Here is a 21,724-nt window from a genome sequence, read left to right on the forward strand (position 1 = left end):
TATGAAAAAAGAATAATTATATCTACATATGTACCTAAAACTAGATATATATCTATATATCTGTATTTATTTTTTAATAACAATATTTTAATAGGAGACGTTTTATTGTACATGCTATTACATCAACTTGACGAGATGAATACACTAAATACTCGTTATAATTTATTCATAAATTGTATCCCTCAAATTGAATACTTTTTTTTTTTATCCCATGTAAGGTAATTTTTTTAAAATCTAAACAAAAGAATATCTTTTTGAAATTTTTGTTATAATATATTACATTAAATAACATTAAAAAAGGATTATGTTAAAAAAAATGAAGTGTCTTTTTTAATGATGTACTTTTAATAGGTTTCTCTTAAAATCACATTTTAAAAATCCATTTACAGTTATTTTCTATTATTTATAACCTAATAAATTTTTCTTTTCTTTTATCTCTATTTTTTGTCATTTCTTAAAAGGCTCCTTATGGTGATTTATTTTTTCAATTATCCAAAAAAAAAAACAAAGCAATAAATAGTTAATAAATATTACCCTAAAAATGATTTATTCTTTATTATTTTTTCTCTCCCCCTTTTTTTGTAAAATATAATTTTTGTTTATAAAATTTTTAAAATTCCTTTCTTAATTAATTACAATTGAAAATATTCAAAGTATCCAATACACTTTTTTTTGTTTAAATAGTTTTCTTGTCACCTTGTATTTATAATTGATAGCAGATATTATTTCGTAGTGGTATATTTTTATTATTGTAATTAAAAAGACACAATTAAATTATTAAAATAAATATTAATACTTCTTACTATGCATAATTTATCTTATTATAAAAATATTTTTTTAATATTTATTATTTTTTTTTTTTGTCATTATAAGAAGTCATACAAAAAAGCTTTTGAAAAGAAGTCTAGTAATTCATTCAGATATTTTTTTTTCTTATTTATATTTGATTAAATAAGATTTGATTTAAAGAAACATACATCGCTTATTGTTGATTTTATGATAAAAAAAATATTATTATATAATAATATTATCATTATTATGGTAGTAAAACGAAACTACCCTTTCTAAAAATTGTTTTCAAGGATACCTTTCTTTAAAATATATATATATATATATTTGATTCTCTATATATGAATATTTAACTATGCCAAATGATAGAAAAATGTTTAAAATAAGAGATCATAAAGTGTCCTGAATATTTTTGCTTTATATAACCTTTTACATAATTATTTACTAATTAACTTAACAAGATATATACAAATTCTTCCTACATATTATATATAATTGTTACAAAACCCTATCTTTGATTTTTATTAAATTATTTATTATTACCCAATAATGACACATCTAGTGAAGAGATACCTATGAATTTATAATATTTACTAAATATTTTAAAGGTTTCTTCTTCCTCCCATCTTACCTTCTTCTTCTTTTTCTTATTTATTATCATCTTCTCTTTTTCACTATCATAAATATTTATTACATAAGAGATCCTCCACAATCACTACTTTCTATGTACTTTTTAGTAATTATAAAAATTATTATCACAACCATTTTCATGTACCTTTAATTACCTAAATATTATTAATATTTTCTAATTAACTATCTTCTAATAGATTATCCTGTAATATTGTCTTTATCAAAAGATACCAATATGTCAATATATAAATGTATAATTATAGAGTGATTGAAGATTCATTTCTATATCACTGTAACAAAACTTACTATTAGAACCTTTCTTATTTTATATGTGTCATGTCCTCATTTACCATTACCCCTTCTCCATATATCACGATATGCCCATCCACCAATGCCAAGGTCGGTGAAATGTGTCTTTTAATATTTTTGTTAACTTAAACCTTTTATTTTAATAAATTACTAATAATTTTCCTTATTTAACATTTTTACCATCAATCTTAATCTTTATATAAAATCATTTTTTTTTTATAATAATATTTATTTTATTTTTTTTTTATAATTATTTTTTGACAATAAATTTTTTATAATACTTATAAAATAAAAGATTTTATCTATATTCCTTATCATTTTTTTTATTATATATATATTTTTAAATTTTATTTTTCTACAAAACTTTATTCCTCCCACAAAAATACACTTTACTCTTAACTATATATATATATATTATATAATTATATATTTTTCACATTGAAACCTGTTTAAAATATTACATTAAAATTCATCTCAAAAATCAGTGAATGAATCTTTTTACTTTTAACTATTATTATATATAGGAAAAAGACTCAATAGTTAGATGAAAAGTTATGTCAATCATAAAATTTATTTATTATTACAAAAGATGTATGTACCATTTTTATTTACTATAAATTTTCACTTTTTGAAGGTATTTTATTATATAACAACATACATAATATATGTATAAAGAAGTAAAATATAAAAAAAAAAAACTTTGTTATTTTGTTAAAATATGATTAAAAAAAAATTATTATATATAAGACATACTTTTTCCTACTAATTTTTTAACCTCTTATATGTAAATAAGAATAGGTTGCTTATAAAAAACAAAAAAAAAAAAAAAAAGTTGTAGTAACATGATTATATATAAATATATACCTTATCAATGAAAAACACTAAAAATGTTTTACCCCCTGTTATTTATTATATATAACAGATTAATAATTTATTTATATATATATATTTATGATATATACATTTAATAAAAGTAACGTTCTTAAAAAAGATGTTTATAAAAACATCATATATCATTATGGATTTTCTTATCTTGATTACCCCAAAATATAATCCTAATCTCTTCTTTTTCATAATTTCAAGGTCATAAACCTCAAACTTTTTATTTTTATTATTACCTATAATCTATATACAATACATTAATATTTTGAAGTGTTTTACCGGCATTCTTTTTTATAATAGATGAAAGAAATCTTTAATAACTTTTACTTTTTATTATAATAAATAATAATTATAATTTTTTTTTGTTAACTTTTAGAAAACTATGTCTATACCATTATGTAGATGTCGTGTTCTATATATTGGATCATCTGTTCCAACAATTACTAAAGATGGTCTTCAGGGTATACAACAACCACTTCATGAAAGGTACCCTGTATCTGGTGAACCTGATACTAAAGGAATTGATTCATGGTTATCAGTTTATTCTAATGGTCTTCTTCTTGAATATATTGATGGTCCTAATCGTACAGAGACAGCATTTTTTCCAATAACAACACTTCATTACTGTGCAGCAGTACGTTATGTCAACCTTGGACCATTTAATGTTGAAGGTGGTGGTGGTGAAAAATTTATTCCACTTGATTCACCATTTGCTGATATACCAAATTCACCACATCCACCAATTTTTGCAGCTATCTTTCGTAGGACAACTGGTATCAAAGTATTAGAATGCCATGCTTTTATATGTACTAATGAAAAAGCAGCAAATGCTTTAGTTAGATGTTGTTTTCATAGTTATGCTGATACCATTTACCTTAAGATGGATGATAGAATACCTGGTTTAAAAGCCATTAAAGATAAAAGTAGAAGTACCTCACCTGTACCTCCTCAAAATAATGGTGATGAAAAAAATGTTGATGAAAATCAACTTGTTAGTGAAACTACTAGTAAACTTGTTGTTAATGATACTGATATGTGGAATGAAGTTGATGGAAAACCTAAAACAATTAATAAAAGACAAATTAGTTCTAATTTTGGTAATAATGAACATGATACACCAAAAAGTGAAAAGAAAAAAGATAAAAAAAAGGATAAAAAAAATAATAATAAAAAAGATAATGAAAGTCCAAGTATCTCAAATCCTGAACATTTTCCACCACATCCTGGTATGATGGGTTCTCCAAGATTTATTGGAATGCCACCACCACCTCCACCTCCACCATTTATGCCTTTCTTTCCTCCATCTATGCCATTACCACCACCACCACCAGGACCACAAACAATTAATGGTAGAGTTAAATTTATTCCACCACCTCCTGGAATGTTTTTCCCTCCACCACCACCATTTCATCCAATGTATTATGGATCTTTACCACCACCTCATCCATATTATGTTGATAGACCACCATCTCCACCAATGGTTATACCATCAAATACAGGTACTGGACCAATAATAGAATCATATTATGATACATTTCCTAGAAGACATGTAGTAGAAGGTGAACCAATATATATGTCTGGAAATGGAAATTATCCCATATATGGGACACTTTCTCATCCAATATATACAGATAGAAATGAAATATATTATGAAACATATAGAAGGCAAAAAAAACCTGAGCAAAAATATGGAGAAAGTCATGTAGAAACAACAGTAAATAGTGGTAAAGATGATATAACAAAATTTTGGGATCAATATGAAGCTAGTATATATAAAAAAGCTCATGCTAATGAAAAAGGTTTCCTTGAAACATTAAATGGAGAAGAAAAAGCAACAAATAATAATGGTACATTAAAAGTTTCCAGTGCTACACAAACACCATCACAAGTAAGAAAAATTATAAAAGAAGAAATAATTGTTGTTGAAAAGATACCAAAACCACCTACACCACCAATAGATTATGAAAGAAATACTCCTTCCCCAGTAGAGAATGGTAAAAAAGTTATAGATAACCGTCTTCATCAAAGAGAAGGAGTAATTTATTAAATTAAAAAAAAAATTTTTTTTAATAAATTTGATATATATACATAATTAAACCAAAAAAAGAAAGATATTTAAGTAAAAAAAGATATTAATAATTATTATAATTAAAAATTTTATACATATAAAAGAAGTTACATAAATGTTTATTTGATTTAAATTTGAAAAAAAAAATATTTATATATATTATTTTTTACTTATTTTTTCAAAAATTTTTTCCCCCGTATTTAGAGTTTCATTTGTCTTTATTTTTAACTAATTTATTTTCAGAACAAAGAATTTCAAGGTTAATTTAATAATTTTTTTTACCATTATATTAATTATTCTGGTATTTAAAAGTACTCTATATAAAGATTCATTTATCATGATTCTTTTTTTGTATTTTAAAAAAATTTTTTTATTTTTCAAAAATCAAGAAAATATTTACAATTAAAAACAAACAAAAATTTATCTATAAAAATTAAAAATCCACTAATAATATAACTAGCCAAAATATGAATAAATAATGGAAAAATTGACATTGAAATTATGAAAATAATAAAAAAAAGATGGTCTTATCAAGACTGAATTGTACCAAAATTATTTTTTTTATTTCTAATATGTATATATCTTTTTGATTCCATGAGAAAACTTTTGTGAACCACCTCGTATCTTTTGGTATCCGGGAAATGTACCATTTTAAAAAGTCCTACTTCTGTGTATATAGAACAAATAATTAAATCTATGATTTAGATTTTTTACTAACAGGTTCATAATTAATAACTTCATCATCAATATCAACTCTTATTGATGTAACTTTTTTAATATTAGCATTAAAATTAATAAAAATTTCCATTGGATTGGAAGAATTAAGATCATCTTTTAGTTTAAATATTATTTCATAATTAAAATCACCACCATTACCTTTAGAAAAAGCTTCTTTTTTAAAATTTGATAAATTATTTTCAAAGATATCTGAGATATGACGATATAAAAGTTCAAATATTTCAATGTTTTTATTGTTTTCTGGTACCATACTTATTGTTATTGATGTCCTACCACGTGATGTTAATAAATAACATAATATTATTGTTAATGTTTTGTCTTCTAAAATTTTCATACTTTCTATTAGTAATTTTTTATGATTTTTTACAAATGCTGTAGATCCTATCATAAATTCCTCAACACCATAAAATTGTTTCTTTTTTCCTGCTGATTGAATAGAGACTAAAGAACATGATGATGATTTAGGACTTTTTGAATCAACAATTTCACTAGTTGTCTGTTCATGTAAATTTGTAAAAAAACTATTTAATAGACTATTTGTTCCTTCTTGAGCTGGATTAGTATCACCAGAAATTGGTAAATAAGGAAAATTAGATGGAGATTCATTAACATTTCTATACTGATTTTCAAAATTATCCTCAACATATAACTCTTCATTCAAATTCTTTATATCAAAAATATTAAGAGAAATTTTTAAACAATTATAATATAATGATTTACGTTGAATGGCAAATGCTAATGCACTAAGTTGTTTAGAGAAAGGTGCTAATTCTTCTAATGTATATATTTGTAAAGTATTTTCTTTTTTATTTTCCTCTGATAAAAGAAATTTTACATTATGTTTATATGTTTCAAAAGAAGAAATATTTTTAAATAATATCCAATCACCAGGTTTAATTTTATCCCATATCTCTAAGTAAAGTTTTTGTGGAATTACTATATCAACACAATATTTACATAAATCTGTACCAAAATTATATGCATCTTTCATTTCTGGATTTGTATCATTTGTTACAAAACCTAATTTTTCAAGTTTATTTTCATCAGTTGTCATTTTAACAAGAACTCCTTTCTTAAAAACACTACCATCCCATACACGAATAACTTTTTTACTACGTGAAAGTTGTATTTTATATAATATTTGTACTAATATTGAACTACTACCTTTTCTTGGACAATAAGAAATTGTACCAATTGATTTATGAGTGCTAATATCATTTTCTTTACACCAATATTGAAGGAGGTATTTAAGACGAAATTCAAAAAAAAATTCATAAGCTTTTGGGTGTAATGTTGTTGAATAAAATGCATAACTAGGTAAACTTTCACCTTCTTTTGTTACAATAACATAATCATCAACATCCACTAACTCAACCTCCTGATGGCAATGTTTTGTTGAATTATAAAATAATAAACATTCTTTCAATCCTTTGGGTTTAATAATTTTCTCAAAAATATCATGTGATAAGAGTATGTCAATTTTTTGAGGGTATTTTAATAACCCATTTCCTTTATACATTATCATATCAGTTACTTTTAGCCTTAAAACATATACTCTTTTAACATCTATAATTAGTAAAAATTATACATATTTTTTTTTTTGCTATGTGTATCCATATATTCAATAAATCAAACAAACTTACAATTATAACCAACTTGAGATTGTACCTTTACACGACATCCACCAATACTTTTTTCAATATCCATTTCCATTGATGGTGGAGGTAATGATTGAAATGATCCTTCTGATTCAATAGAATTGTTATTTGAATATTCGGTCACCCTATATTCTTCCATTCTCTTATAGAATGACGGCAAAAATGGAAGCTACTTAATTTTGTTTCTCTATTGACACTTCGTGGCAAGACCTTACCCTCAATATAACACAAACCTCTCAATTATTGGCCATATTGGGAACATTAATTATAATTATTTTTTAAAAAAAAAGGCAATAAAAATGAAGAAGAAAATTTTTTTACTCAAACTAAAATGAATTATTATTTGTTCATTTAGTTAAATATTGATAACTAAAGAGTAAAAAAAAACAACTACACTATATCATTATCCGTGATTATTTAAAGTTATACTTTTATACATATGTTTTATTTGTAGTTGGTAAAAATTTACTGATTTATGAAAAAATTCTTTTGAATCTTGGTGATTTTTTTAGAAATTTTTTAAGTGTTTCATTTATAAATTAAAAAAAATAAGAAATAACTTTAAAAGTTTTTTTTTCAAATAGTTTATTCTAATAATTTCTTACTAATTAAATATATTTTTTATAATAAGACTGATTTTTAAGAATTCATATGACTTTTCACAGTTGTATAATTTTTACAGAATAAGAATGCTTATAAGAGAAGTGTATGTGATTCGACTTGTATATTGTCTTTTCAAGGACGCTATTTTATTTAAAAAAGATTTTTGTATTATTTATATGTAAAATAGTTATAAAAAATTTTAAAAAAAAAGACTATTAAATAAAATTAGTAGAATAGTAAGAAATCTTATTAGCAAAGGCATACATTAAAAAGTTCACAATTTTGCGTGAAGTCACTTTAAAAAGTTTTCTTATAATAAATAAAATTAATTTAAAAAGAAAATAAAACAGTACAATGTAAAATAATAAAAATTAGAACTACTTATGATAATTCCTTTTCTTATCAACTTCTTATTATTGCAATTTAAAAGTTTTATATACATTCCTTTTTTCAAAACTCTGCAGTATTTGAGTTCTATTACCTTTATTTTCAAGAATATCACTAATTTTTTTCCAGCATATATTTCATACCATTATATTAATTTGTTTGATATTCAAAATTATTTTATATAGATTTTTCATCTGTTTAAAAAAAATTATAGTTTAAAATTAACACATTTAAAATAAACAAAAAAATTCTATATGAATAGGGAGAGAGAAGAAAAGTGATTTTTTATCACTTTAGGATTAATATAACTAAAATATGACAAATTAATTTATCCAAATTTACATCATACGCCTATGAAAATGTTTTCAATAGGAAAGTTTATATTGACAAAGTTAAAGTACCTTTTTTACATTGATATTAATTTCTTTTTGAGCAATTTTTATTTCTAAAGATGCAACAAAATAAAGAGTAATAAAACTTTTCGCTTTTATTGAATGATTTTAATATTCAATAATGATAAAAATAGTAGTTTTTTTAATTCTCCACTGTAATTTGTATTTAATCCCGTATTTCACCTTCACTGAGATCTTCGTCAGTTACTTCAACTTTTTCTTTTTTTTCGGGAACAGGTTCTTCATCATCATCAGAAGAAATTGGACTACCATTCTGGAATGGCCTTTTTCTGTCATATTCTACTCGTTTTTCTTCTCCATCACTATCATCTGTGTCTGTTAATTGCTGATACTTTAATAACTTTTTATTTTTAATTTTTTTGCTTTCTTTTTGTTTAGAATGGTTATGTCCACAAGAGGTAGTTAACTTAACAATATAACTATTGAAAAATTGTTGCCGTTGTTCATCACTCTCAATATCGTTAAATATTTCTTCGTTTGATATTTTATCTACAATATTTTCATACACAACTTTTTCATCAATTTCACCAATAATAGATGAAAGCATCTTATGAAAGGCATTTTCCAATTTTCTTAACCTTTTCTCTTCTTTTTTAATAGCATGTTGTCGTCTTTTTTCAGCTCTTAATTTTTGACTTGTAAAAAACATTTTAACATTTGACAAATTTGCCTTCTGTCCTTTCTCATCAGACACAATGAGATCTTTTATAGTTTCAAAATCTGTATCTATTTCTATTGTAAAATTAGCTTTTTCAAGAATTCTTTTTATTACGCTTTTATCTTTATCATATGATTCTTTTAACTCGTTTACATAACACTTAAATATATCTAAGGGACTTAATTTTGTTTGTTTAAGCATCTCTTCAAAACAGCTATGTTTGGAGACGGTAGCAAATATTTCACTCCAATATGTTAGGGATGTTATCACTCCTTCCCCTGCTAGTTTATCCAACAAAGCTCGATATTTATCACGAACTTTACGTTCCTCTCTTTTTTGTTCTTTATTTTTCCTCGCTTCTTCTTTTTCATGCTCATCTTCAAGATTATATATATGATCTTGGAAAGCTTCTAATGCATCTATTTTATTCATTTTGAGTAAATTTTTATTTTTTTTAAATGTAGGATCAATTGATAAAAAGTATTGGGCCTCTTTCCACGTTGTTTTATATGTTATTTCAGGAATGTCAGATAATACATTTAATAATGCATCTTTATTTTTACGAGATTGCTCTTCTTCACGTTTTTTAAAAGTATTTCTCATTAAATCTTGTGCACTTCTAAATATGTCTTTTCTATCCTGCACATCTGTTACAGCTTTCCATGCAGGTTCACTTGCAAAAACTTTTTCTGCCTTTGAAAATGACATATATGGTTTGAGAAGAGGATTATCTAAAAGCCATTTTTCAAGATTATCTTTATTTTTTCTTAAACCCAATCTTCTACTTTCCTAAAAATAAAACAAAGTTAATTTTTAATGGTGTCTTAGAACGATTAGAAAAAATATGTGTACTCATTATTCCAAAAATATTTATATTATTTAATGCTTTAAAAAAAGAAATAATACAAAGAAAATAATGTCTTCCTATATTGCAAGAACTGAAAGATCAGGATCAATTTTCTATAGGTAAGAAAGAATAAATGTAAAAACTCAAAATTAACTATCCCATTTAGGATAACAGGACTCTTAAGATCTGGTCAAATGAAATGGAAAGAAAGACCAATATGGTATGATGTATATGCAGCACATCCTCCGTATCATGAACCTATGTGGGATGCTAAATTACCAAAACACGGAGAACCTGTTAGGCCAATCTTTTATCCTGAAGATATAGAGAGAGCCAAAAAGTTTCAAGAAGAAAAAAAGAATAGATCTTCTGTTCAATTAAAAGAAGATGTTTGAAATATTAGTTTTTTATACTGTTAGAAAATAAATTTATTTTTATTAAAACTTACCCTTTCTTCTTTAGCTTTTTGATCTTTCCAAATATTGAAGATATGTTTTTTTTCAGAATTCTTTGTAATAATTGACCAACGGCAATCAGTCTGTAGATGACGTATAACTTTATTCCAGTTATCATCTAATTTAAATCTTCCATGCTCATATTTTTCATTTATAAATTCCTTGAATTTCTCTGCAGCAAGGTTTTTTACATTTTTTGATTTTCCTGGAGACGACGGAGTAGCAGTCCTTTCTTCCGTCACAGGTTTACCTAAATTTTGTAATGTCTTTTCCATACATTGCTCTAATAAACTACTAGTACCATTTTTATTATTAACTTGACCTACTGTTGATTTTGTTGATGTATTTGTTGAAGATGGGAGACTTACACTACCAGTTGTTATTATTGGACCTGTAGAAACAAATCCTTCTGGTTTTAACCATTGAGATACTTTTGTAACGGAATTATAATAATAATATTTTCCATCAGCTGTCCTTAATTCCCTCCACAAAGGTATAGAACCAGGAACTTCTGGTTGTCCTGGAAAAATAACTCCTTGTTGTACTATATTACCTCCTACAGCCACTACTCCTCCCGGTATATGTCCATTTATATTCGGCGAATTGGTAAGACTTGTTGTCGTAGCACTAAATGTAGTTGAAGGCCCCTTCGTCCAACTAGCTTGTTTAGTAATCTTATTATAATAATAAGGTTTACCTTCAGAAGTTTTATACTCCATCCAGATATCATCTGGAGGAACAGCCATTGATTGCCCGTTGACTACTCCTTGAATAGTATTAGAATTTTGAGGCGAATTGGTAGCCATTATAGGACTATTTGTTTCAAGACCTAAAATAAAAATAAAAAGAAACAAAAAATTTCTATTCAATTACCTGCTGGATTAGGAGGTTGAAAAAACTGTAATCTATTCGTTGTTTGATAGGGATTCATTAATCAAGATAAAAAAAATAGCTAACCCTTATAACAAATATATATTTACTGGAAAAGCTATTAACATATACTTTATTCCAAAAACTGTTACGCCATACAAACCACTTCGCGTCAGGACCACCTATCTTAGCGCTTTCTCTTTTTTTCTATAAAAATATATTTATTATTCTTGTTTTATTTAAATAAAATTTTATATTTATAAAAAAATTTAAATTAAAGTATAAGTAATTCTTGTAGAAAATGACACAATCACTGGAAAAGATGAAAACCAATCTTAGGGAAATGATATGTAAGTATAAATAATTTGTGGAAAAAAAAGACAAATTTTATTTTATAGTGAAAGATTATCCACCGATTAAATTTGTCTACGAATGTAATCTATATTCATTAGGGAACGACAATAGTAATAAAAAAACAGTAAGTTAAATCTTTGATCACAAAATAATTTATGTTGTTTTTTTTTAATTATTTTTATAGAAGACAATAGATCTCTCATCAAAAACATTTCATCAACAAGAAGAATTATTATTTAATGATTTATTAATGGTTTTACTTGGTTTTAATACTGATTTGATTAGTTGCCATATGGATGAAAATGGAAAATTTAAATGGGATTTGAATGAATCTGCAGATAATTGTACAATGGCATCAGTAAAAAAATGTATAAGAATAGCTGAAGTTTTACGTGAAGTTAAAATAAATTTAAATGTTATAAAAAATCGTCCTATTTGTGGAATAGTAACACAAATTATGTGTACAATAATGGAAAATTACATAACGGATGATTTTAATAATAGTTTGTATACATTGCAAAAACAATCAGAAAAATATATATCAAAGATTCTTTTAGCATTAAAAGATGAAGAGGATGTATTGGTTAATTTTTTAGAAACATTAAGAGAAATCAAAGAATCAAATATTTTTGGAGGTCAGGTTATTAGTTATCTTCATGAAAGAATTACAAAATGTGGAAATCCTAGTGTTAAGATTGGGAAGTTACAACAAAATATCCTTTATGCTTGTCTTAATTATTATAATAAGATTTTATATGAATGGATTATTTTTGGTACACTTCAATCAGATCCTTGTTTGGAGTTTATGGTGTGGAATATAAAAAGACATGAAAATTCGAAGTGGGAAAGGGTATCTGATAATGAATCATTTTCTAAAATTTATATTGAAGTACCTGCACTTTGTCCTTCAATTTACGCTTCCGTTCAGAAGTATATTTTTAATTGTGGAAAGTATCTTCATGTTTTAGAACCTAATGTTATGAAAAGATGCACTAATACAATTTATGATCCGACAATTTTAGAATTTAAAAACCAGTATGAAATGAGGAATATTATTGTCGAAGCGTGTCAAAATCATTCAAAAGCTGTTTTGTTAAAATTAAGACAGGAACATCATCTCTTTGACCTATTTGATGCTTTTAATGACATATATCTTGGCAGATCTGCATCGTGGATAACTGATCTAGTTTTTCTTCTTGAAGATGATTTGTGTCAATCTACTGACAAAGCTGAAACTAGGCGTTTAAATATATTATTTATGGAAGCACTAAGAAATACAAATCTTGTTAGAAATAATTTGAAGAAAATGTTTAAAGTTGAGTGTAGAAAAACTTTATTAGAAACTTTATCTGAATACAATTCTATACTTATTCAACATGATGCTGTATCTTCTTGTGGAACACACAATACATCAAAATTAACATCAGAAACAATATTTATAAATTTAGAAGCTTCGGAAGCTTTGTCCTTAGTTCTTTCTCAGCAAGTAATTGTTCAGTACAATGTAATATTCAAGTTATTTTTTGCTTTACATCGTTGTGTTCATTTAATTTCTCAAAAAAGATTTCATTCAGTAAGACCATTGAATCGTCAACAACAACTAGTTCTTTACAAAATGTTACATTTTGTCACAAAATATTTTTCATTTTGTTTTCATAAAATTATCCCCCAAGGATATATCACATTTAAAAAAGTTTTGGAGAATGCTGAATATATTGAAGATGTTGTATCTGCTCAAAATACATTTTTAGCAGATTGCTTTGAGAAATGCCTTTTCAATCAACATGCTCACATGTCATGTATTACAGCAACTTTAGAAATTATAAGTGATGTTTGTAAAGATAAACTTTCCTTTTCTATTGGATCAACTGAATTTGATCAACTTTATACACAATTTTATGGTAATTTAAAATCACCTACAATAGTTAATCATGAACTTTTTTCATGGTTCAATGGTCCGATGGTCATAAAAAAATAATTTATTTATGTTAAAAATATATAAATTACAATTGCACTGTAGTTACACGTATTAAACAATATAATATATTTACAAAAATAAATATTATATAATTTACTGAGCTTTCCTTTTTATAAATTCTTCATCAATAGAAGAAGTTGTAGTTTTACTTGTACTACCATTTTTTTCCATATTTTTTTCTTCTGCAGCTTCAGCAGCTAATTTTTCAAAATCTTCATTTTCAAAATTGTCATTAAACTTAGGTTCTTCAGTCTTTTCTGTAGTAGGAACTTCATGAGGTGTATAACTACCACCACTAGGTTGTCCTTGATACTGTTGATTATAGTATGCACTATAATACTGATTAGAATACTGGTTGTATGCATCATTCGCAATTTGTTGTTGTTGATGCCATGTTAAAACTAAAAAATTATTTATGCTCATTAACTAAAATAAAAAAAAAACATACGTGAATAAGGAAGTTTCTCATAAGGATATTTATAAACAGCATTCTGGAATTCTCTTGGATAAACATAATATAAATCAGGTCTTAATTGATAGGCACGAGGAAGTTTATTATATGGATAATGTTCATAAAATTTTCCTGCTCTTGGTAATACTCTTATATCCGGTCTAAAATAGGCATTTGCCACCATTCCAACAGGCATTCCTCCAGATACTGCTACAGGTATTTGTCCCTCTCCAACAACCTTAGTTTCAGTAATTGTTGGCATTGGTGTTGTTGGTCTGAGTGTTGGTCTCATTGCAATAGTACTTCTTACTGTTGTAAATTTAACGCTCTTAACTGATGAACTTTGACGATTTTCTAAAGGTTTTACATTAAATGAATCATAATCATCGGAGGTAGCATCATTATGAATTTTCAATAAATCTATATCTTCAACTTCATCCTGAACATTTGGTTTTTTATAAGCAAATCCATTAGATATAAAAAGTACCACAAGTAATGCTATTAATAGAAAGTTCATAGCAATTGATAAAAGAAATTGAAATTCGATGGATAACAATAATCTATGATAATGCTTTTATATACTATCAAAAACACCACCCTCCGGCTGTGATACAAAAAAAAGATGATTCAAGGTCTGTAAATATCCTTCTTATATCCGTTTTGTTAAACTAATAATATCTTGTTTTCTGGATATATCCATAAACTTTTTCTTTTCATACAAAGTATGACCTTGAAATTTGTATTTATACAAATAATATAGCATTATATGATAATAAGTTTAGAAAAATGATATAATACATTATTTATAAATAATATTATAAAAGTCCATTGTTATAAAATTATTATCATTATGAATTAATTATAATAAGAAACCGTCTTCCAATGAAATATCGTTACAAGATACTCAAAAAGAAAGGCGCAATTTTTAGCTGTTTATATTTATTTATTTTCTTTTCATCAATTATTTAGTTTTGAAAATTTTGATAACACTAATTACCTAATCAAAATTATACATATAATCAAATTAAATCCTCAGGCAATATTAGCAAGAAATGGCTAAAGGTATACAAAAAGATGGAGTAAGAAAAGGAGCAAAAAGTAAGAAAATAACCTGTTTTATATTAATTATAAATTTATAATAAAACTTTCTTTTTAATATAATAATTATGTAATAGAATAATTAAAAAAAATTTTTTTCAGGTTTAATTAAGAAAAAGCAACATGCTGTTGATAACAAAAATATTAGAGAAGCTTCTATTTATAGTAGAGAGTTGGCTGAATATTATAAAACTAGTGGTTGTGATTATTATGATGATGCTATTAATGAATATTATGACTGTATAAAATTATGTAAAAAATGTGGAAATTTTGAAGATATTAGTTATTGTCATAGAGGATTATGTGATATATTTATTGATAGTGGTGAATATGAAAAAGCTTTAGAAGAGATTGATTGTGTAATAGAAAATGGTGAAAAAATTAGAAATCCTGGAATTATTCAATTAGCAAAACATCAAAAAGCTTATATATATTATCAAAGTTATCAAAATGGAGTTTGGAGTGATATTGATATATTAAAAAAAGCTTTAAATAATGCAAAAAATGCTGATATGTATCTTGAGAGTGTTTCAAAAGAAATAGATAATAGTAAAAAAATGATTGAATCTGGTGGTGATTCAAGGAGAAGAAAAGCTGGTTTAACTCAATTAATTGGGGATATATATGCTGATCTTCATATGATGGATATTGCAGAGAAACACTATAATGTTGCTGTAAATTATTTTACATGTAAAAGTGAATTTCAACAATTATATCATTGCCTTTACTCAATATATTTTATCAAAAAAGGAGAAAAAAAATTTGAGATAGCAAAAAAAATGTTAGCTGTATCAGAAAAAATTAAAGATAAATGTAAAACTATTGAAAAAATTAAAGCTAAATTTTATTACGGTGTTGAATGTGGAAGGATGAAAAATTTTGAAGAAGCTAGAAATGTTTTATATAAAATATATAAAGATAATCATATATCTGAGAATTTTAGATGTGTAGCAATGAAAATTATTATTTTTCTTTATAAATATGTAGAAAGATTAAAAGATATTGATAAAAAAAGTAACTATGAAAAGATGAAAATATATGAAATATTGGGTGATGAGGCAGATTTATTGAGAAATGAAGATGTATCTTGTTATCAAGATGTTGGAAGAATAAGGTATGATGAAATATCACTAGAATGTTATAAAAAAATGCTTTCATATGCTAAGACATTTAAAGAAAAAGTGGCTGCAATGGAAAGTATAGCTTTATCGTATATAGATATGGAATTATATTCTGAGGCACTAGAGTATTTTAACAAATTATTAAAATTACAAAAAAATGAATGTGATAATTCAACTGAGATTTTAGAAACAGAAGCACAAATATTAAATTGTCAAAGTAAAATTGGTCAACTGGATAGTAATATAATTAAAAAAGAATATGATAGACTTATTTCATTATGTAAGAAAGATTCTTTTAGAAAAATAATTTTAGAAGGATATGTTGATTTTTTAAATAGATCAGAAGATAAAAGTCCTATAGATATTTTATCACTAGATAAATATAGAAAAGAATATGAAAATCTTTGTGACACTGTGGTAACTTTAGAAGAAGATTTCACAGAATCTGAATCAAGTGATATAGATATATTTGAAGGATTAACGGAAGAAGAAATATTTAATAGAGTAGAAGAGAAATTAAAAGATGAAGCTGAAAAAGAAAGATTAATTAGAGATATTGATAAAAAAATAAATCATAATGGTGAATGTTTATTACATGAATTAGCAAAAAAAGAAAATGGATGGAGAGAAATGATTAAATTAATTGAATGTAATTATAATGTTAATGTTGTTGATTATGGTGGGTGGACACCTTTAAGTGAAGCTGTTAGTCATGATTGCTACGATAATGCTGCCTACCTTTTAAAACATGGAGCAATTGTTGATTGTACTTCTAAAGAGTCAGTTATTGAAGGGGAAGCTAAAGTTGCCTCTGAAGGTGTAACACCGTTAATGGAGGCTGCCCAAAGAGGAAATATTAAAATGATGAAATTATTATTAAAATATGGTGCTGATGTTATAAAAGAAAATTCAGAAGGAAATAATGCTTTAGATTATTTAAGGCTATTTTTTTCAGAAAATAAACATGATTTGACAAATTTAGAAAGAAATGAATGTAATGATATGATTAAAGAGTTAGAAGATATGATAAAACGTTATGGTGGAAAAATAAAAGAAAAAGCAAATCCTGTTGTTGAAGAAAAACCTCTTTTACCAAATGTTGCTGAAACAAGAAAAAATATTAGTGAAGATCAAGCAAATTATCTTGTTTATAAATCAACAATGAATAATGTAGCAAGGAGAGTTGAGGGTATTGATACAGTAATTACAAAAAAAAATTTTGATAATTTTAGTGATGATGAATCGGAAGATGAGATAGTTATAGATTTAAGTAAACCTGAAGAATTTGAGGAAACAGCAGATATCTATGGAGATGAGGATATTTCAGTACAAATTAGAAAAAGGAAATCTCCAATAAATAATGTTAGAGATACACAAAGGCAAATGAAACTTAGGAAAACTGCTGACAGTGATATAATTTCAAAAGATGATAATGATGATGAAGATGATGAAATATTAGTAAGTAAGCGAAGTATTAATTCTAGTTTACCAAAAGATGTGATATATGAATCTCCTACAAAATCATTATCTTCAATGGGCAAAGATTCAGCATCATCTGTATTGTCATCAGCAAGTTCATATGGTATTCCAAAAGTAACCATTGATTTTGAAATAATTGAATCATCTCATAACAATATTCTTAAAACAGAATCTGGTGTGAGAAAAGAAAAAGGGATATCAGTGTATGAAATAGAAAAAATAGTTAAATCATTAATTCAAGAAAAATATACTTCTTTAAAATTATACTTATTTGATCAAGAACTAACAAGTCCAACAATAACACTTGATGAATTAATAGGAAAAAGTAATGCATGTAAGATTGTTGTCAAACTTGAGGGATGGCAACCATTATCACTTTTAGAGATATATAAGAAACTAAGTGATATAAATATGAAACCTTCAATAGAACATAGAGTTAAAAAAATAGAAAATTCTGGTATGTCAGATGTTTGTGATTTTTCATTTCTTAATTTAAAATCAGATGCAAACTTTTTTAAATCATTGTCAAAATGGTTACAATTCAATGATGATTTAATAGTAAATTTTGAGGGATGTGATTTGTCTGACGATTTATTGAATCAATCAGTTGATATGTCATTTTTATTCACACATGCTAGAGAATTAAACCTAAAATGTACACATATTAGACCGGGACAACTTCAAAAAATTTTACAATCACTTGTAAAAAAAAAATCATCTCTTGTATATTTAGATTTATCTTTTAACAAATTTTATATTTATAATTTGATAAGACTACTTACGTACTGTCCAAATCTTGTAACACTTAAATTAAATCATTGTGAAATGGATAAAAAAACTCCAGAAATGTTAGAAAAACTTTTAAAATCATTAAGTTTTATTCAATCATTAAAATATCTTGAAATAGAAGGTACATTAAAAGATTATGAGGAAAAACTTCAGGCATATTGTCTTGAAAAGGAAATACTTTTATTTGTGTAATTATTTGTATATTGGTAAAAAAAAATAAAGATAAAGTTAATTTGAAAGTTTTTTTTTTATTATTGCATCTATTAGATAATCCTTTATATCGATATAATCTTTTATTGATGAATCTGGTTTGATTTTTTTCAAAGTATCTAGAAGTATTTTGTTATTAAAAAAATTTGACAGTGAAGGAAAGGATGAAGAAAAAGAATTTCTATCAGTATCTGTTAATTTTAAATATGCTTGCGCTATTTTGTATACTTCTTCTCGTAATCTTTTGTAGTCTATAGTCGTTCCGTCTTCATTAACTACATACTCAAGAACAGTATAATGAAATTGAATAAGTTTTTTTAAAAAAATATTACTATTTTCTGTTATATTATTTGATATGTCAAACAATTTCATCCATAATTTTTTAAATTCATTTACCATTGAAACATTTTTATAGGTAAATTTATCTAATATTTCATCATTAAGATTTGTCTTATTCGATATTATGAAATTACAAAGTTTATGGAGAATGTTTTGTAGGTGTAAAGTACTTTCATCTGTTATCTATAATAATTTCTTTAATTCTTTTTAATTACTCATATTGAAACATACATTATCATCAACGATTTTAATGTTTTTAGGTAAAATACTTATCGACTTACTAACATTAACATTCTTAAATTTTATTTTTAAATTATTATCATAATTTAAAGTGGCATTCATGGAATTTGTTAGTAATTCTTGAGTAGTAGATAAAAAAAATATTCCATACAATAAAATTATTATAAACATATCCAAAATAGAATGAATATCTTTTAAAGTTATTTATTATAAATAAATATGTATAACTGTAATTTTTTATTATGGTATTATGTGTGATAATCTTCATCATAATCACCTTTAATAAATTGTGTAACATACATTACTATTTTATATAATTATATTTTAATAAAGTAATTTCAAAGAAATATGTTAAACATTTATTCTTTTTTAAAAATGCTCTTTGATATTTAAAAAAAAATTTTTATTAACATATAATATTGATAAAAATATAATCCTTATTCTTTTACAATCATAAGAATGTTTTAAAAGCAATTTTTTTATCAAATGATGGGTTATATAAATTAAATAGTTGTTTTTGTTTATCATAACTTTCTTATATATAAAGATAGAATTATTATTTATTTATCAATTATTTTTAAAAAAAGGTTTATTTTTATTAAGAAAAATGATAAAATTATATCCTTATATATTATTTGGAATGTTAGTTCATTTATGCTATTGTTATTATGACATAAATATTATTATTACTTTAGATGCCTCAGAAGATATTGGAAATTTTAGATTTGCTGGTATTAAAGCTACAATTACAAGTTTACTAAAAGATAATCTTTTAATTTTTAAAAATTCTACTAGTGGTACAAAAGTTGGTATTGTTTATTATGGTACATCAATTGAAAAAACATATTATGTAAATGATTTTAATAGTGTTGAGGATGTCATTGATACTATAATTAATTTAAAATTTCTTGGTGGTGAATCTGAAAGTTTAACAACAGTCTTTAGAGATGTTAAAAATATATTTAATCATGAAACATTTAGAAAAGTTATTCCTACTTGGATAATACATTTTACTCTTGAACCATCATTAGATTGTAACTATAATGATTATCAGGGTGCTTGTTTAATAACTAAAGAATTAAAAAAAGATGGTGCAATAGTAACAATAGTAAATCTTATATCTGATGAAAGTATTCAATCACCAACAAATGAGATGGGATCACCATCTTACTCATTACCAGCTGATGTTCATTTAGTTGAAAATTTACATAAAGTTTTGAAAAATATTTCTGTTGAGAAGAATCCTATTGATTATTCACTTAGATATTGTGATAGAAATATTTCTTCATTATGGATTGATATTATTTTTGTTATTGATACCTCAATTAATATGGCAAAAGAAGGAACATTATCTTTATTTGGTACAATGATATCATATCTTTCAACAGGCTTCTCCTATAATACTTCTGATCCATTTTATTCAAGATTAAGTATAATAACAGCTGGTGATGATGTAACTATTATGACAAAATTATCTGATGAAAAAAATTTAGAAAGTATTATTAAATTATTAAATTTAATAAAATTTACAAACTCTTCTACAATGAATACTTATAAAGTATTAGAAAATGTTGAAAATATAATTGTTACAGATAAAGAAAATAGAAAAGAAGTTCCAACAATGATTGTTTTTATGACAGCTAATGATAATTACAATTGTAATGATAATTTACCACCAAACTTTTGTTCTTATGCTTCAAGAATTAAAAATCGTCCAAATACTTTTATCGTTAATATTGATGTAGGATCACCACCAGGTATTAATTTTACAGGAAATTCTATAGCATCTTCAGGAATGGATATATCTAATGATAATAATATGTTAAGCCGTTTGGTAGAAATTTCTCTAGATATAAATTGTTTTTGTCCAACTGGTTTTGCTCAGTTTATCTCCCCAAATGGTATAACAAAATCTGGAGAATGTATTTTTTGGCAACCAATTCCAGCAGGATATAGATCAGCTCAATATGCCTGTTTTACATTAGGAGGAACATTAGCAGACACAACATCAATGTACAAGTATATATGGTTAAAAAATTATTCACAAAATATGTCATTTTGGATTGGATTAAATAATATGAATGGATTAAAAAAATTTTCCTGGGACAATGATAAAAGTTTAGTTGATAATGTAATAATAGAAAGTTTAAATATCACAGATAATAACTATTCTCATTGTGTTTTAAGAACAGAAACAGGAACTTGGGAAGCATCAAAATGTTCTTTTGCCACTCCAAGTCACTCATACTTTTGTCAAATTAATTCATGTGATACAAAAACAAATTGTCTTTAATATTTTTTTTACAGATAATAAAAAAAAATTGAACTTTATTATATTATTAATTTATTCCTAATGAT

General features: G+C 24.8%; 9 protein-coding genes across 9 annotated transcripts; 5 read left to right on the plus strand and 4 right to left on the minus strand.

Annotated features, from left to right (window-relative positions):
- Positions 1-2,992: 2,992 nt before the first annotated feature.
- SRAE_1000320500 (PTB/PI domain-containing protein) lies at positions 2,993-4,657 on the plus strand (the record flags this gene model as incomplete). The annotated part of the gene is made up of 1 exon (XM_024650369.1): positions 2,993-4,657. The coding sequence occupies one exon, from the start codon at positions 2,993-2,995 to the stop codon at positions 4,655-4,657; it is 1,665 nt and encodes a 554-aa protein (XP_024504153.1).
- Positions 4,658-5,372: 715 nt separating this feature from the next.
- SRAE_1000320600 (Hypothetical protein) lies at positions 5,373-7,213 on the minus strand (the record flags this gene model as incomplete). The annotated part of the gene is made up of 2 exons (XM_024650370.1): positions 5,373-6,982; positions 7,060-7,213. The coding sequence occupies 2 exons, from the start codon at positions 7,211-7,213 to the stop codon at positions 5,373-5,375; spliced, it is 1,764 nt and encodes a 587-aa protein (XP_024504154.1).
- A 1,409-nt stretch (positions 7,214-8,622) lies between these two features.
- SRAE_1000320700 (PRP40 pre-mRNA processing factor 40 homolog A) lies at positions 8,623-11,368 on the minus strand (the record flags this gene model as incomplete). The annotated part of the gene is made up of 3 exons (XM_024650371.1): positions 8,623-9,924; positions 10,431-11,266; positions 11,311-11,368. The coding sequence occupies 3 exons, from the start codon at positions 11,366-11,368 to the stop codon at positions 8,623-8,625; spliced, it is 2,196 nt and encodes a 731-aa protein (XP_024504155.1).
- SRAE_1000320800 (28S ribosomal protein S23, mitochondrial) lies at positions 10,052-10,377 on the plus strand (the record flags this gene model as incomplete). Its single annotated transcript, XM_024650372.1, has 2 exons — positions 10,052-10,101; positions 10,149-10,377. The coding sequence occupies 2 exons, from the start codon at positions 10,052-10,054 to the stop codon at positions 10,375-10,377; spliced, it is 279 nt and encodes a 92-aa protein (XP_024504156.1).
- A 240-nt stretch (positions 11,369-11,608) lies between the features above and the next one.
- On the plus strand, positions 11,609-13,639 carry SRAE_1000320900 (Gamma-tubulin complex component protein family-containing protein; the record flags this gene model as incomplete). Its single annotated transcript, XM_024650373.1, has 3 exons — positions 11,609-11,657; positions 11,706-11,785; positions 11,846-13,639. 3 exons carry the CDS (start codon positions 11,609-11,611, stop codon positions 13,637-13,639), a joined length of 1,923 nt encoding a protein of 640 aa, XP_024504157.1.
- A 93-nt stretch (positions 13,640-13,732) lies between these two features.
- Positions 13,733-14,607, minus strand: SRAE_1000321000 (Hypothetical protein; the record flags this gene model as incomplete). The annotated part of the gene is made up of 3 exons (XM_024650375.1): positions 13,733-14,040; positions 14,088-14,529; positions 14,578-14,607. The coding sequence occupies 3 exons, from the start codon at positions 14,605-14,607 to the stop codon at positions 13,733-13,735; spliced, it is 780 nt and encodes a 259-aa protein (XP_024504158.1).
- A 535-nt stretch (positions 14,608-15,142) lies between these two features.
- SRAE_1000321100 (Tonsoku-like protein) lies at positions 15,143-18,769 on the plus strand (the record flags this gene model as incomplete). Its single annotated transcript, XM_024650376.1, has 3 exons — positions 15,143-15,188; positions 15,291-18,245; positions 18,291-18,769. The coding sequence occupies 3 exons, from the start codon at positions 15,143-15,145 to the stop codon at positions 18,767-18,769; spliced, it is 3,480 nt and encodes a 1,159-aa protein (XP_024504159.1).
- A 36-nt stretch (positions 18,770-18,805) lies between these two features.
- On the minus strand, positions 18,806-19,468 carry SRAE_1000321200 (Nematode fatty acid retinoid binding family-containing protein; the record flags this gene model as incomplete). Its single annotated transcript, XM_024650377.1, has 2 exons — positions 18,806-19,309; positions 19,358-19,468. 2 exons carry the CDS (start codon positions 19,466-19,468, stop codon positions 18,806-18,808), a joined length of 615 nt encoding a protein of 204 aa, XP_024504160.1.
- A 538-nt stretch (positions 19,469-20,006) lies between these two features.
- On the plus strand, positions 20,007-21,659 carry SRAE_1000321300 (C-type lectin domain and von Willebrand factor, type A domain and C-type lectin-like domain and C-type lectin fold domain-containing protein; the record flags this gene model as incomplete). The annotated part of the gene is made up of 2 exons (XM_024650378.1): positions 20,007-21,123; positions 21,160-21,659. 2 exons carry the CDS (start codon positions 20,007-20,009, stop codon positions 21,657-21,659), a joined length of 1,617 nt encoding a protein of 538 aa, XP_024504161.1.
- Positions 21,660-21,724: the final 65 nt, after the last annotated feature.

This window comes from Strongyloides ratti (genome assembly GCF_001040885.1).
Source record: "Strongyloides ratti genome assembly S_ratti_ED321, chromosome : 1".
In the NCBI taxonomy this organism is placed as follows: domain Eukaryota; kingdom Metazoa; phylum Nematoda; class Chromadorea; order Rhabditida; family Strongyloididae; genus Strongyloides; species Strongyloides ratti.